The sequence below is a fragment of the Chaetodon trifascialis genome, chromosome 10 (genome assembly GCF_039877785.1).
Source record: "Chaetodon trifascialis isolate fChaTrf1 chromosome 10, fChaTrf1.hap1, whole genome shotgun sequence".
In the NCBI taxonomy this organism is placed as follows: Eukaryota; Metazoa; Chordata; class Actinopteri; order Chaetodontiformes; family Chaetodontidae; genus Chaetodon; species Chaetodon trifascialis.
This window is the reverse complement of record NC_092065.1, coordinates 26,180,213-26,192,772: the sequence shown is the minus strand read 5'-3', so window position 1 is coordinate 26,192,772 and position 12,560 is coordinate 26,180,213. Positions and strand designations below refer to the sequence as shown.

At 43.7% G+C, this 12,560-nt stretch overlaps 1 protein-coding gene across 1 annotated transcript; it reads right to left on the bottom strand.

Moving 5' to 3' along the window:
• Positions 1 to 550: 550 nt before the first annotated feature.
• On the bottom strand, positions 551 to 11,517 carry e2f4 (E2F transcription factor 4). Its single transcript, XM_070972402.1, has 11 exons — positions 11,119 to 11,517; positions 9,516 to 9,625; positions 7,130 to 7,291; positions 5,494 to 5,537; positions 5,328 to 5,392; positions 5,038 to 5,226; positions 4,728 to 4,815; positions 4,103 to 4,249; positions 2,917 to 2,964; positions 2,767 to 2,811; positions 551 to 2,632 (listed from the first exon to the last, which is right to left on the bottom strand). Exons 1-11 carry the CDS (start codon positions 11,281 to 11,283, stop codon positions 2,517 to 2,519), a joined length of 1,179 nt encoding a protein of 392 aa, XP_070828503.1. The 5' UTR covers positions 11,284 to 11,517; the 3' UTR covers positions 551 to 2,516.
• Between the last annotated feature and the right edge of the window lie 1,043 nt (positions 11,518 to 12,560).

Here is a 12,560-nt window from a genome sequence, read left to right as displayed (position 1 = left end):
AATTGTCGTCTTCCAGCGAGTCGGCACTTTTACTTTGAAAGGAAAAGAATATGAATGGTGGAAATGCTGCTGATGCCTGTCCTGAGCTAGACCAGCTTTTCTTTCAAATTTTCAAGGAGTGGAAGATGAACTAATTCGAAGTTCCGGGTCGGGCTCAGCTGATTCCAGCCGCCCCCTGCTGTCCCCCCTGTTCGCAGCGCTCGTGCCATCCTGTCCCCAGCCGTCACTAACGTTAACCTCATGGGCGGCTGGGAGCCCAACGCTGCGCTGCATGCCTTTCTTCTGTACAGAGACCTACAAGTGTATGTCTTCAAAGACCTTTAACACAGTGAACAGACGCTTTAGAGCTGACAGAAAACGAGGGGAAGGAGAGATAAAGAAAGTGACAGAAGTCTCCAGCAGCAGTCAGAACAAGAGACTGTTGTGAGGTAGCATACATATTATCTCTGAGTGTGTATATATGTATAAATATATTTATATATATAGAAACCCTCTGACACACAAAAACGTGACACCTCATACTGGAAACCGAGACCAGACAAAACACTAAGAATACCAAGTGTTTATTTTGTTTCATTTGATGCAACTACAGCTTAGAAATATCGAGCCTGTTAAAAAGTCTGTACACACACTCACACAGACACACACGCATGCACGCACACACACACACAGACTTGAACTCCCTGGGTGCTCTATGAAGGATTAGGCAAACTCACAACACTGTCCAAACACAATGACTGACTGAGGATCCGTCCACAGTGATGTAAAGTGCAACGATGAGACAGGAAGCTTTGATAAAGCTGACGGGTTTGTGGAGAAGTTCCTTAAACTATGAGGTTTAGCCAATTTTAGCCCAAATTAGTAGCAGTAATAATATATCAGGTATAAAAAAATAAAAGCTATTCTATACAAGCGGTAGAGAGGGAAACACACACACAGGTCATCCAGAGCACATTATTATACAAAAAGAAGAAAGCACTGTAGAAACATGGATGTTGTTCATCTGGTACTTTAACAGTCTGATTAGTAACAACTCATCCTGACCTGCTACTCACCAGCCCGGCATGACAGAAGGGTTAGGAGGTGAAGAATGACTTTTAAAGTGATCGGCAGTATTTCATTTACCAGAAACAGACAGAAAACTGGGAAAAACCTGCTGAATAGGGATCTGCGCCAAATATACAAAAACAAGCAAAAAGAGGAGCATTTTTCACGGCATGGAGACTATTTTCATTCCAGAAGTAAAAATACACATATGTCCTTTTACATACAAATGAACTCAGTACATGGTTTTCATATACATACATCATAACTGAAAGACAATCGCCACAGAGGTTATTTTGGAGGGTGGGGGGGGAAAGCTATTCCTTTGATGTACACCACTTAAAATATATATATATATATATATATATATATAATCAGAGCCAATAAAAATGTCCGAGGTCCAAAAGTCCAGAGGCGAACTGAGACTTAAAGCAAGCCTACGTTTATGATCAAACACCTCAGCGTAGAAGAGGCAGGTAAAGAGCAAGGTAGGCCTAACGAGGAGCTCAGAGGAGGTGCTTCGCTTCACGTTAACGAGCACATTACTGACCTACAAAGCGTCCATGTTAAATGGCGGCCTCCTAAAACTTCCCCCAATCAGCTCCATTGTTTGGGCGCTTGGCTCGTTACGTCACAAAGATTACTGGCTTCAGTAACTCAACGTTAAGATCCTCTTTCTCTGACCGCACACGAAAGCACTTCCAACACTGACATGTTTAATTCCAACAAACTCTTTGTGAAAACGAAGCTTTTCATACGCACAGTATGAGGATCTGAGTGTGGTACCTTTGTTTATTTGCAAACTATTGCTCTGCCTGTTACAGCCGTAGTTCAGTAATACACCGTAGTTTTGTGTGCCGGTAATACAAAATATATATTCTCTATGTACATGAGGACAGTGCATATTTAACCAGGTGTGTTTGGACTCGAGCCATGCGCGAGCAGCTGATAAAGGCTGTGCTCTGTTAGTCTGCCATGACTCTTTACCTGATAGGAGCAGGCTTTCTCTTCTTTTCTTTCCAGGAGACATCTGACTCAAGTTAAGAGTGTTGAATACAAAATTCATTACACAGACACACAAGCACACTCGCATAAGGTATGCCCACACACGCTCCCTCACAAGCACACTGGAAAGCTGATACACAAACATAGTGCTTCATCATACATAACAATCCAAAAATATAATTATTTCTCTTGTTTTCACTATGTTTCCTTTGAAAAGCAGTAAGTAAAACGTTTTGTTCTTGTTCCTCACAGGCCTGTACATCGAGCCGCCGTCTGACTGAGCTCAGCTCGAGCTCGTCGTGTCAGTGCAGAGGTGTCCTTGAACGCTCGTCAGATCATATTGGTTTTCCTGCACCTCTTCTCACCTTCGCTGTCAGTCGGGTGGGGGTGGGGGATCTTGGAGAAAATGAAGGTAGGTTTAGCATGTTTAGGGAAACTGCTTCCCAATTTGACAACAGTCTCAGGGGTCAGAGGTTGAGAATAGGGACGTCAAAGAGGTCACACAGGCCTTCTGTCTCATCCAGGTTGTATATGTAGTCGTGGTCACTGGGCGGAGGGGACAGACGGAGGAGAGGCGAGAACACTGGAGAGAGACGACAAGTGCAGGACGCTTAAAAAGAGGCCACGAGTCAAAGTGCTGAAGTGTGTTGTCTTTGTTGCACACATTACACCCATCAATTCACTTTTTTTCAAACTTACTGTAACAAACAAACTCACCTTCTGATGACATCAAATCCTCCAACAGGTCTCCACTCATCATCTCTGTCAGAGAGAAAAAAGAAGTGAGAGACAGTCACAGAGTGTGCAGAGAAAGTGGAATTTAAGGAGGAAAATGTGCCGTTTGTGTAACACTCCAGAGGAGTTCACCTTTTGTTGGATCAAACATGTCAGAGAGCTCTTTGGGAAAGTCCAGCACTAGAAGGAAACCACAGCAAACATTTAAGCTATACAGTCACTACTTCACACTTAAAGGGCAAGTATGCAGGATTAAGGGGGTCTATAGGCAGAAATGGAATATAATATTCATCATCATGTATTATTTTTTATTTTCACCCTTTCTCAAAGGTGGGGTTCAGTGAGGGGTATTCAGCTGGTTGCGATCTGTAACCTGGCTGCTAGATTCTCCTAAATCCTATACACTGGTCCATTTAGTGTACGATCTGTGTATTGAAGTTTAATTTTCCTTATACTCTGTCTCATGGTCCTGAATGGAAAGTAGCCTTTTAAATCAATGGTTTGCATAATAACACCATCTGTAAAAAAATAAAATAAAATAAAATAAAATAAAATATGCAATTTAACAGCCAAAGAATCACTGTGTGAGAGATGTGTTCCCAATGAATGAACAGCACCAAACTTTGACAAACAAAGACAGTATATACTGCATTTCAGAGAGGGAGGAGAGAGAGAGAGAGAGGGAGGAGAGAGAGAGGAGGGGGGCAGAGGAGAGAGTGAGAGGGAGAGAGAGAAGGGGGAGACAGAGGAGAGAGAGGGAGGGAGAGAGAGAGAGGGAGGGAGGGAGGGAGACAAAGAGAGAGAGAGGAGAGAGAGGGAGAGAGGAGAGAGACGGGGGGGAGAGGAGAGAGAGAGGGAGGAGAGAGGAGAGAGGGAGAGGGAGAGAGAGAAGGGGGAGACAGAGGAGAGAGAGGGAGAGAGAGACAGGAGAGAGAGAGAGGGAGGGAGGGAGGGAGGGAGAGACAAAGAGAGAGAGAGGAGAGAGAGGGAGAGAGGAGAGAGAGAGGGAGAGGAGAGAGAGACAGAGAGAGACAGACAGAGAGAGAGAGAGAGAGAGAGAGACAAAGAGAGAGAGAGGAGAGAGAGGTAGAGAGGAGAGAGACAGAGGGGGGGAGAGGAGAGAGAGGGACAGAGAGAGAGAGATAGAGAGAGAGAGAGAGGGAGAGGAGAGAGAGGGACAGACAGAGAGAGATAGAGAGAGAGAGAGAGAGAGAGAGAGAGAGAGAGAGAGAGAGAGAGAGAGAGAGAGAGAGAGAGAGAGAGAGAGAGAGAGGGGACAGACAGAGAGAGAGAGAGTTCAGCAACTTGCGAAACTCACATTCAGAGGGATCTGACTTAATTGGTTCAAACACTGCAGAGGCAGAAGAGGACGCAGATCCATCCAACGAGGCAGAAGACTGTAGCTGCTGAGTGACTGCAGCAGGTGTGTCTGTGGTCGGGGTGAGCGGCGTGGTGGTCGTCACGTCTGAAATAAGTGTGAGGAGACAAAATAACGTTGGTTCTTGGTCAGAGATGTGCGTGATTAGGCGACTGTGTGCACACTGAAATGACAGGACAATGTGTTCATAATGCATGGCAGGGTTTCCCTTATCCAGGAATGACTGCTTTTCACTGGGAAAATCTCTTCTGTCATCACATCCAGTGAAAGAAATTCCCCAGTTAGATGTGAAAATATTGTTTTTCCCCGCTGCCTCTCTGGTGCTGCTGATCTCACTCCCTGCACAGTGAATCGAGGGTTTATTTCAACCAACTAGAGTTTGTGGTCATTGTTGGAACAGTACAAAGACAAAGCGAGACAGTTTTGATGAGTTTCATTCTCTGTTGAGTTTGAATGAAGGGGTTTTTACGGTGATTAAATGACTGTTTCCGTAAATGGAGTCTGGTGGCTTTAAAATGAGGGAACCATTCAGGGTCCCAGTCATTGGTGTGCTGTCCTTCTCTACCTGTCACTGATGCTGTTTGGTTGGCTGCTGTAGCTGACGTTGTGGCAGGACCAGGTTTTGTAGAAGCCACTAGAGCTGGTTTGGGGATCTGGAGGGTAGAAAGAAGAGAAGAGGAAAGTCATAGCATCGCATGATGAGAAATCTTTGTGCGATGAATCATTTTTTAAAAGGCGATTAAGCATTTCAGACAACACAACTGTTGCATGAATAGAGAAAAACTGTGAAAAATATTGCTGCTTTGGGATCAGTGCCAATGAAGACCCAGTCTATTGCCTTAAAAAGATCTATAAATAAACAGAAGTGTATGGACCTGGGAGGCAGCGGTGGGCAGCTGAGAGGTAGGCGTCGGTGCTGAGAGGCTTTGAAGGACATCATCTGGAGGAGGGACGGGCAAGACAACAGGAGAGGCACTGGACGGGTCCTTGTTGACCAACAAAACCTCGATAGGACCAGATGAACTCTTGAGACGGATCTGGTATTTCCTCTGTCCATTGAGGACCTGGAAAAGAAGACATACACCCAGTGTGAGACCTGAGACATGTACTAGTTGGACAAACGCAGCATACAAAATGCACAAACCACACACATACTGTCACTTACAGCTTCTGGTATGGGGACCTCGAGTTGTGTCCCAATGGGAGCACGGATTGCTAGGAGTGTGTCACCTGAGGACAAAAGACAGGCAGGTGATGAGTGATGGAAACTGTATTTGAGACCCTCAATGTCTGAAAAATGTCTGTAAAGACTGAGCATCTGAAACAATTACCTTTGAAAGCTCCACAGAGGTCTTCATGTTTTACATATGCCATCGTGTTCATGTGTTAAGGGTCCAGTTCCAATGACAATCATGTTTACCACATCATTAGCAAAAGCAATTTCACCCTCAGGATGGCTGGTAAGGGCATGATGCTTTACTGAATACTTTTCATTTATTAATTAGGGTACTCCAGATGTGTAGTATTGCACTTCCGTAAAATGGGACTCAAAAGAAAGTAGAGGCAGCAGAGGCTGAGATATCCCAGCTACTCCCCAGGTGTGGCACTGCTGCTGTCCACTGTGATCAATAAAGTGCCTTCTTTCTTTCTGAGTCATCATAAGGGCTTTTTTTCTCAGACTTCAGAAAGCTCCACACCCACAGAGAGCAGTATACAACTGTAATACTTGCCCTGACATTTATGGAGAAACTCAGCGGAGTGGCCCTTTAATTGACCAGGACGGACAATATGAGCTGTGTGGCTGGCGGAACGGGCAGAATCTGTGGGGATGCATGCCCAGGATTATCCCCTATGAGATGCCAGATGGTGTTGAGATTGGAGATGTTTCATTGTTCTGGCAATGCGTCTCCTGTTGCTCTGTGTCATCGAGAGCCGCAAACACAACACCTAAACACTGACCATGAGTGGCTGTTACAAAGCACTTAGCAATGAGTATATCGAAGTAATTCATCATGGCTTGTTTTCATGCAGTTTGACACCCCTGTGCTGGTTCTTCAGGAGCACTTCATTCTCATGATAAAGAAAAGACGGTCTGTCCGAAACAGGAAAGACCCTGGCTGCAGTCAGCACCCACACACTTCTGTGCAACACTTAAAAGCCTGCAAATATTCTTATTGTCAGATGGGCCTTTAGTACAACTGCAACGGCTCTACAGAAATAACTCTGGATATGGCTTTATCATGTCTGAAAAAACGACCTCAGTGATGTCACCAGAGTCATCTTGGCTGGGCTTGAAGAAGAAGCATGGCCCTCGACTGTGACCAAACTGGACGCACACGTGACCACTTCTTAAGAGCGTGTGAGAGGCCGAATCTGGGAAAAATGCTGCCCTGCAGAGCCAGAGAGCCCTCGCAGATCTACATGCAGCAGTTCCAGAGGCGAACCCTCACTCTCTCGATGCTTATACTTAATGAGGTGTCAGCTAATTGGAGCTAACGTTTTCATAACTTTACATGTGGTGAACTTCTTGTTATTAAGCTAACTTTAGCTGGGGAAGCCTCACTGCATCACAACTAATGTCACATCACCCACATGAGCACACTTGAGTTATATTTCAGGGGCAGGATTTTCTTTCACAAATACTGATCATGTATATCTAATTTTGACATTTTTAATACATAAAACAAGCGGATATTTTACTTCTCATGTGTGACGTGTGTCTTTGGCCTATAGTCGATTATATGTTATTTAACAGAAAAGCAGAACATGGCACGTGGCAATACTACTGTGTTGAAAGAAACTGGTGACATGTGCGTACATCTAGAATGAAAGGGTGCGACCAAATCACGTGCGGGTGCACAAACAGTGGAAAAGTGAGTTTGGAGCCCCGAAGCAGCTGATTGGCTGAGCAGAAAAACTATTTCTATCGGTAACACACACACAAACACGGAGTGCAGTGAAGGATATGGGCTGTTGTTGGAGTCGTCTGTGACATTCTTTATGCTTTGTTGGACCCAGACTCTCTGCTGGTCCAGCTCGTGTTCCCTGAGAGCCAGGTCATCCAGCTCAGCCTTCAGATCGATCAGCTTATCGGCTATCTCTCTGGTGTTACAGCCTGGACCTACGCCCCTAAAACACAAAGGCAAATACATGGTCACGGACAGGCAGCAGGCAAATACAACTTCACACACTCATGAGCACACATGCTGTTTCTCCTCACCGTTAATCATGTATACAGCCATTGATCAGTCTGCCTCATGTGAGAGCTTGGACCAAACAGGTGCATCAGGACTACAGCTGCATTGACGGGTAACATACTTCATGACAGATGTTGTGATCACCACACAACTTGATATAATGCTTTCTTTATTCTTACGTCACACTGTTACACTGTGTAGTTCAATATTTTTTGTCAGTTATTTCAGAAAGTGAAAACTGTATATATTATAGACTCATTACATAAACTAAAATGTTTCAAGCATTTGTTGATTTTAATTTTGATAATTAGGGTCTCAAAATATTAGTCCATTTCCTTTCAAGTTTGAGTAAATCATTATTTCTGCAGTATTAATACCCTGAATCTCTCAGTCAGGTTCAGTACACACTACTGCAATCATGGAGAAGACTGCCGACTTGAGCTGTCCAGAAGACACTCACTGACACCCTCCACAAGGGGGGTGAGCCACAGAAGATCCCTGCTGAAAGGACTGTCTGTTCAGAGAGTGCTGTATCAAAGCATATTCATGGAAAGTTGACTGGAAGGGTGAAGTGTGGTAGGACAATGTGCACAAGCAACAGGGATGACCGCAGCCTTGAGAAGATCGTCGAGCAAAGCCGATTCAAGAATATGGGGGAGCTTCACGAGGAGTGGGCTGAGGCTGGAGCCACCGCACACAGACGTGTCCTTCAAATGGGCAAGTCAAGCCACTCCTGGACCAGAGACAACGTCAGAAGCGTCTTACCTGGACTAAGGAGAAGAAGAACTGGACCATTGCTCAGTGGTCTGAAGTCCTCTTTTTTAGATGAAAGTAAATTTTGTATTTCATTTGGAAATCAAGGACCCAGAGTCTGGAGGAAAAGTGGACGGGCACAGAATCCAAGCTGCCTGAAGTCCAGTGTGAAGTGTCTACAGTCAGTGATGATGTGGTGCCATGTCATCTGCTGCTGTTGTTGCTCCACTGTGTTTTGTCAACACAGCCATGAACCAGGAGGTTTCAGAGCACTTCATGCTTCTGTCTGCTCACAAGCAGGACTTGGCACCTTCCCACAGTACAAAAACTACTCTGAACTGGTTTGCTGACCATGGCATTACTGTGCTTGATTGGCTGGCAAGCTCGCCTGGCCTGAACCCTATAGAGACTCTACGGGGTATTGTCAAGAAGATGATGAAGACCCCACAATACAGATGAGCTGAAGGCCCCTATCAAAGCAACCCAGACATCCACAACACCTCAGCAGTGCCACAGGCTGATCGCCTCCATGATGCAGTACTTTGTGCAAAAAGGAGCCCTGACCAAGTATTGGGTGCATTAATCAACATACCTTTCAGAAGTTTGACTTTTTTGTTTTGACAATCATCATCAGCATCATCAGCAGAGTCTATGAAGGAAGGACGTAGCCCTCTGCATGCTGTCCCTGTATTCACAACACAGCCATACTGACACTGGCGGGAGGTGGAAAATTAATTTCCCTGAATATCGATCTGTGCTCCTATTCAAACAAGACCCCATGTAGGAAATGTTTCCGAACATTTCAGGGATAGACTGCATGTGTGAAAGGTGTTACTGTATCTGATACAGTACAAATACAGTGATCTTGAGTACAGAGACAAAACAGCAAAGAAATGTCACTGTTTGTGAACACAGCATTGAGCAGCATTTTTATATGTATTTATGACTCTCCAGGAGTTAGCAGCACACCTGCTGCAGTCAGGTGTTTTCTATTGTTCAGACAATTTTGTTGTAGTGTCAGTTATGGCAGAGCGCAGCACAGCAAGCCAGCAGCTGCACTGAATGCACAAAAAGTCTCCTGTCAGTCACTAATTAATGTCATTATTGTTTTTTTTTTTTTTTTCGTGTCTACTGGCTGGAGTGCTCTCGTTCAATACTGGAAAAAAACATAACAATGTTGACTCCATTAGTCAGTTGTACATAAAAAACACGGGGAAATTGGTTCCATAACCAGATAATAAGTGAAATCTTCCAGGACACGTGGACAGAGACCAAACTCTGCACACAACGTCACTTTCATTGATTGAAAACGAAATATAGGTCAAGCTGAAATGAGCGAATAAATCAACGACATGGTATAAGACCATCTTTGGGGAATAAAAACAAAAAAACAACAGACTTACTTCCACTGGATGCTGTTCTTGGACTTCTTCTCTATCAGCCCGATTCCCTCCAACACGTTAGTGATATCGTAGATTCGTCGTTTCTGCCGCACCGCCAAGGTGTCTGCTGCCTGAATGACAGGACAAAGAATTGAAAAATGTAACAGAGATCACTGGAATCTCCTTTAGTAAGTTCATAGCTAAAAAAGAGACAAAGAGAGACTTCAGTATCTGCAGTGTTCAATGCGCTGCACCCAAAAACCATGAAATTTCACCACCCATCATGTGACAGCGTCACTTAAACTTCCTTCTCCTCCCAAACTCTTTCTGTTTAACTAATAAACTAATGATAACCATATGGCTGGACCTGATAAGCCCAGCTTTTGTTACCAGGCCCTGTGGGAGCAATGGTGTCACAGACCTGCTGGATGGCAGCTAATAAACCATAAGGCTTTTGTTTAAACGGTTCATATGACATAATTTCATTATTCACTAATGCAAAACATTCAAGATGTGTTATAACAGATAAAATACACTTGAATAGGAGAAAAAGCCACAGAAATTACTCTTTTTCTGTTGAAGAGACAATGCTTCATTGATTCATTGTTTAAAGTCAAATGATTTCATTATTCAAAAAAGCTGTGTGTTTTAACAGACAGGGGACAATGAAAGAGAAACTACCTGAACCACCAAAGTGTCAACATGAGTGTCAGCGGCTATGAAGCCACCATCAACTCACTGAGGTCACTGTGAAGAGGAAACTTCTATTATACAAACTCATGCTTGGCTGGTCAAGCTGTCTCTTGGTTCACAGGTTTTGGTTGAGAAAAAAACATCCATGGCAGCATTTGTTAAAACGTTTCAGTTTACACTCCAGCTCTGGAAAGTGTTTTGAAAAGTCTGGCCAAAACTCAACTTCATAGTATTTAAGTTAAATGCTTATTAAGCGTTAGTGGCACTGTCTAAACACTGTGCAAAGACCTTAAACTTCGTAGAAGCAAACGCCAACTATTTCTTCAAGCAAATTAGCCTGGGACTGATACCAAGAGGCTGCTCACCAAGTTGTTCTCTGCAAGTTTTTCTATAAAATCTGAACAGCTCATCAAAAGGATAAAGGCCTAGACGGTGTTAATATACATATAAATGAAAAGCTAATGCTAAAAGCACATGCTTTTTGAGTTGCAACTGCAAGCTAGCTCGGCTAATGCATGCCGTTAAGTGACAAAGACATTATCAGAAAAAGCTTGGTCATGTGTGAAGATGCAATAGTGTTAGCTCAGAAGGGAACGACAAAAGCTGACCCACTTTTTCAACTTTGAATCTGCAGGGGGCAGAGTCTGAAAAGTTGACCAGTTTTCTCTAAGTTCAGCTTGTAACCTTACTTTGCTCCCCTTTCAGGAATGCCAAAAATATCAAGACACGGGATTTAAGCCGAGGTTTATAAGTAACCGAGGTGTTTAGAAACTACATACCCACATGAGGTATAACCATTCAAATAAGCTTGTCACACGGCTAGGCTAGGCTAACGGGCAAGCTAGCGAAAGTGCATGTAACCAAACGACAGCGGGCAGGCTCAAAATGACAAGCGCTAGCTAACAACAAAGACTCCGGGCTGCATGCTCACCGCTTTCAAATCCAGCACTCCATCCTTTGCCTCTTGTAGTAAAGTCACAAACTTAGTCGTGAGCAGTCCCAGGCTCTTTTCGTGCCTACTGGGGGTCTGTGGCTGCAGCGAGTCGCCCACAGCACCCAGTTCGCCTCTATTACCGGCCGCCTCCAGCTCCATCATCGCTCGGGACCAGCTCCGTACTTCCCCCTGCCTCCCCGACCAAACCCAGCCAGCGAGCCCAGGAAAGCACGCCCCACCGTCGCAGGAAGATAAACAGAAGGCCGGGGAAGTGTGTGCCAGATAGCAGGTGTTTAATGAGCTAGTCCGACCTGGTTTGCTCCAAATTATTTCACTAAACTGGTCTACACAGACTGAGTTACGGCAATTCAATGGGCGAGCACACGGTGGAGAGAGCCGTTGGCCACGCGAGGTATGACGGGACGGTTCAATAGTCGGAGGGAGCGTCTGCAAATATTCACAGCTATTGAAAGGCCTGTTTCAAAATAGAGTTTGTTTATGAAAATTTATGAAGTAATAAATACTTCCTTACCCGCCGATTTTTTTTGTATCATGGTCAAACGATAATAATCTACAGGGATAGTGTGTTGTTCTTTTTTTGTTTTTAAAAGATGTGTTTTTCCGGATATGTCTCCGAGTGTCACTTTTACACAATCCCTTACATACTCAAACTTGAAGAAAACACGCGTTCCTGGAAGTGCACGCGTACACGCACACCGTTCGCACGCGCGGGCGGACAAGAACGTTTTCCAGACATTTCCAATAAAAAAACATTAGAAAACCGTTAGCGTTGAGTTTGAAGTCTTTGTACTAGATTGTATATAATTTTCACATAATTTTAACTGGATCCATAAGTCATAGTTTTATTAGTTTTCTCTCCTTTTTCCATATTTATATAGAGCTATGTGTACTACACTAAGTATACAATAGCATTTGATGTTTATTGTCCGTGACAACCGCAGTTGAAAGCCATTGTAGAGGACTTTTTTTTATTTTTATTTTATTTTATTATTATTGTGCATGTTCACAGTCTATTGCGAGGTAGTCAGTTATCTGAGAGGCTGTGGCTTATCAATAAAACAACCAAGCTAGTACACAGCCCATGTGTAAACTTACTTCAGTTACTTCCATTTGCTGTGTGTATAATTATTAGATTATACAATGTCAAGACAAATAAATAAATCTAAATAAAAATAAAATGAGGCAAGTAAAATGTTTTATCTACGCAGTATAAGCTTTTAAAGATAAGATGAGGCAAGCTACATGCCAGGGAAATTCATCTGTTACAGCAACAGAATAAAAAAGTGAGGTAAAAAAACAGAACAATAAAAAAAAATAAAATTAACAATAGATAAAAGAGATACTAAATAAAAATCAACTATAGAAGGAAGAGTATTGCCAAGGAGTGTTAGCAGGTGTAACTTTAATCAAATGGCAAG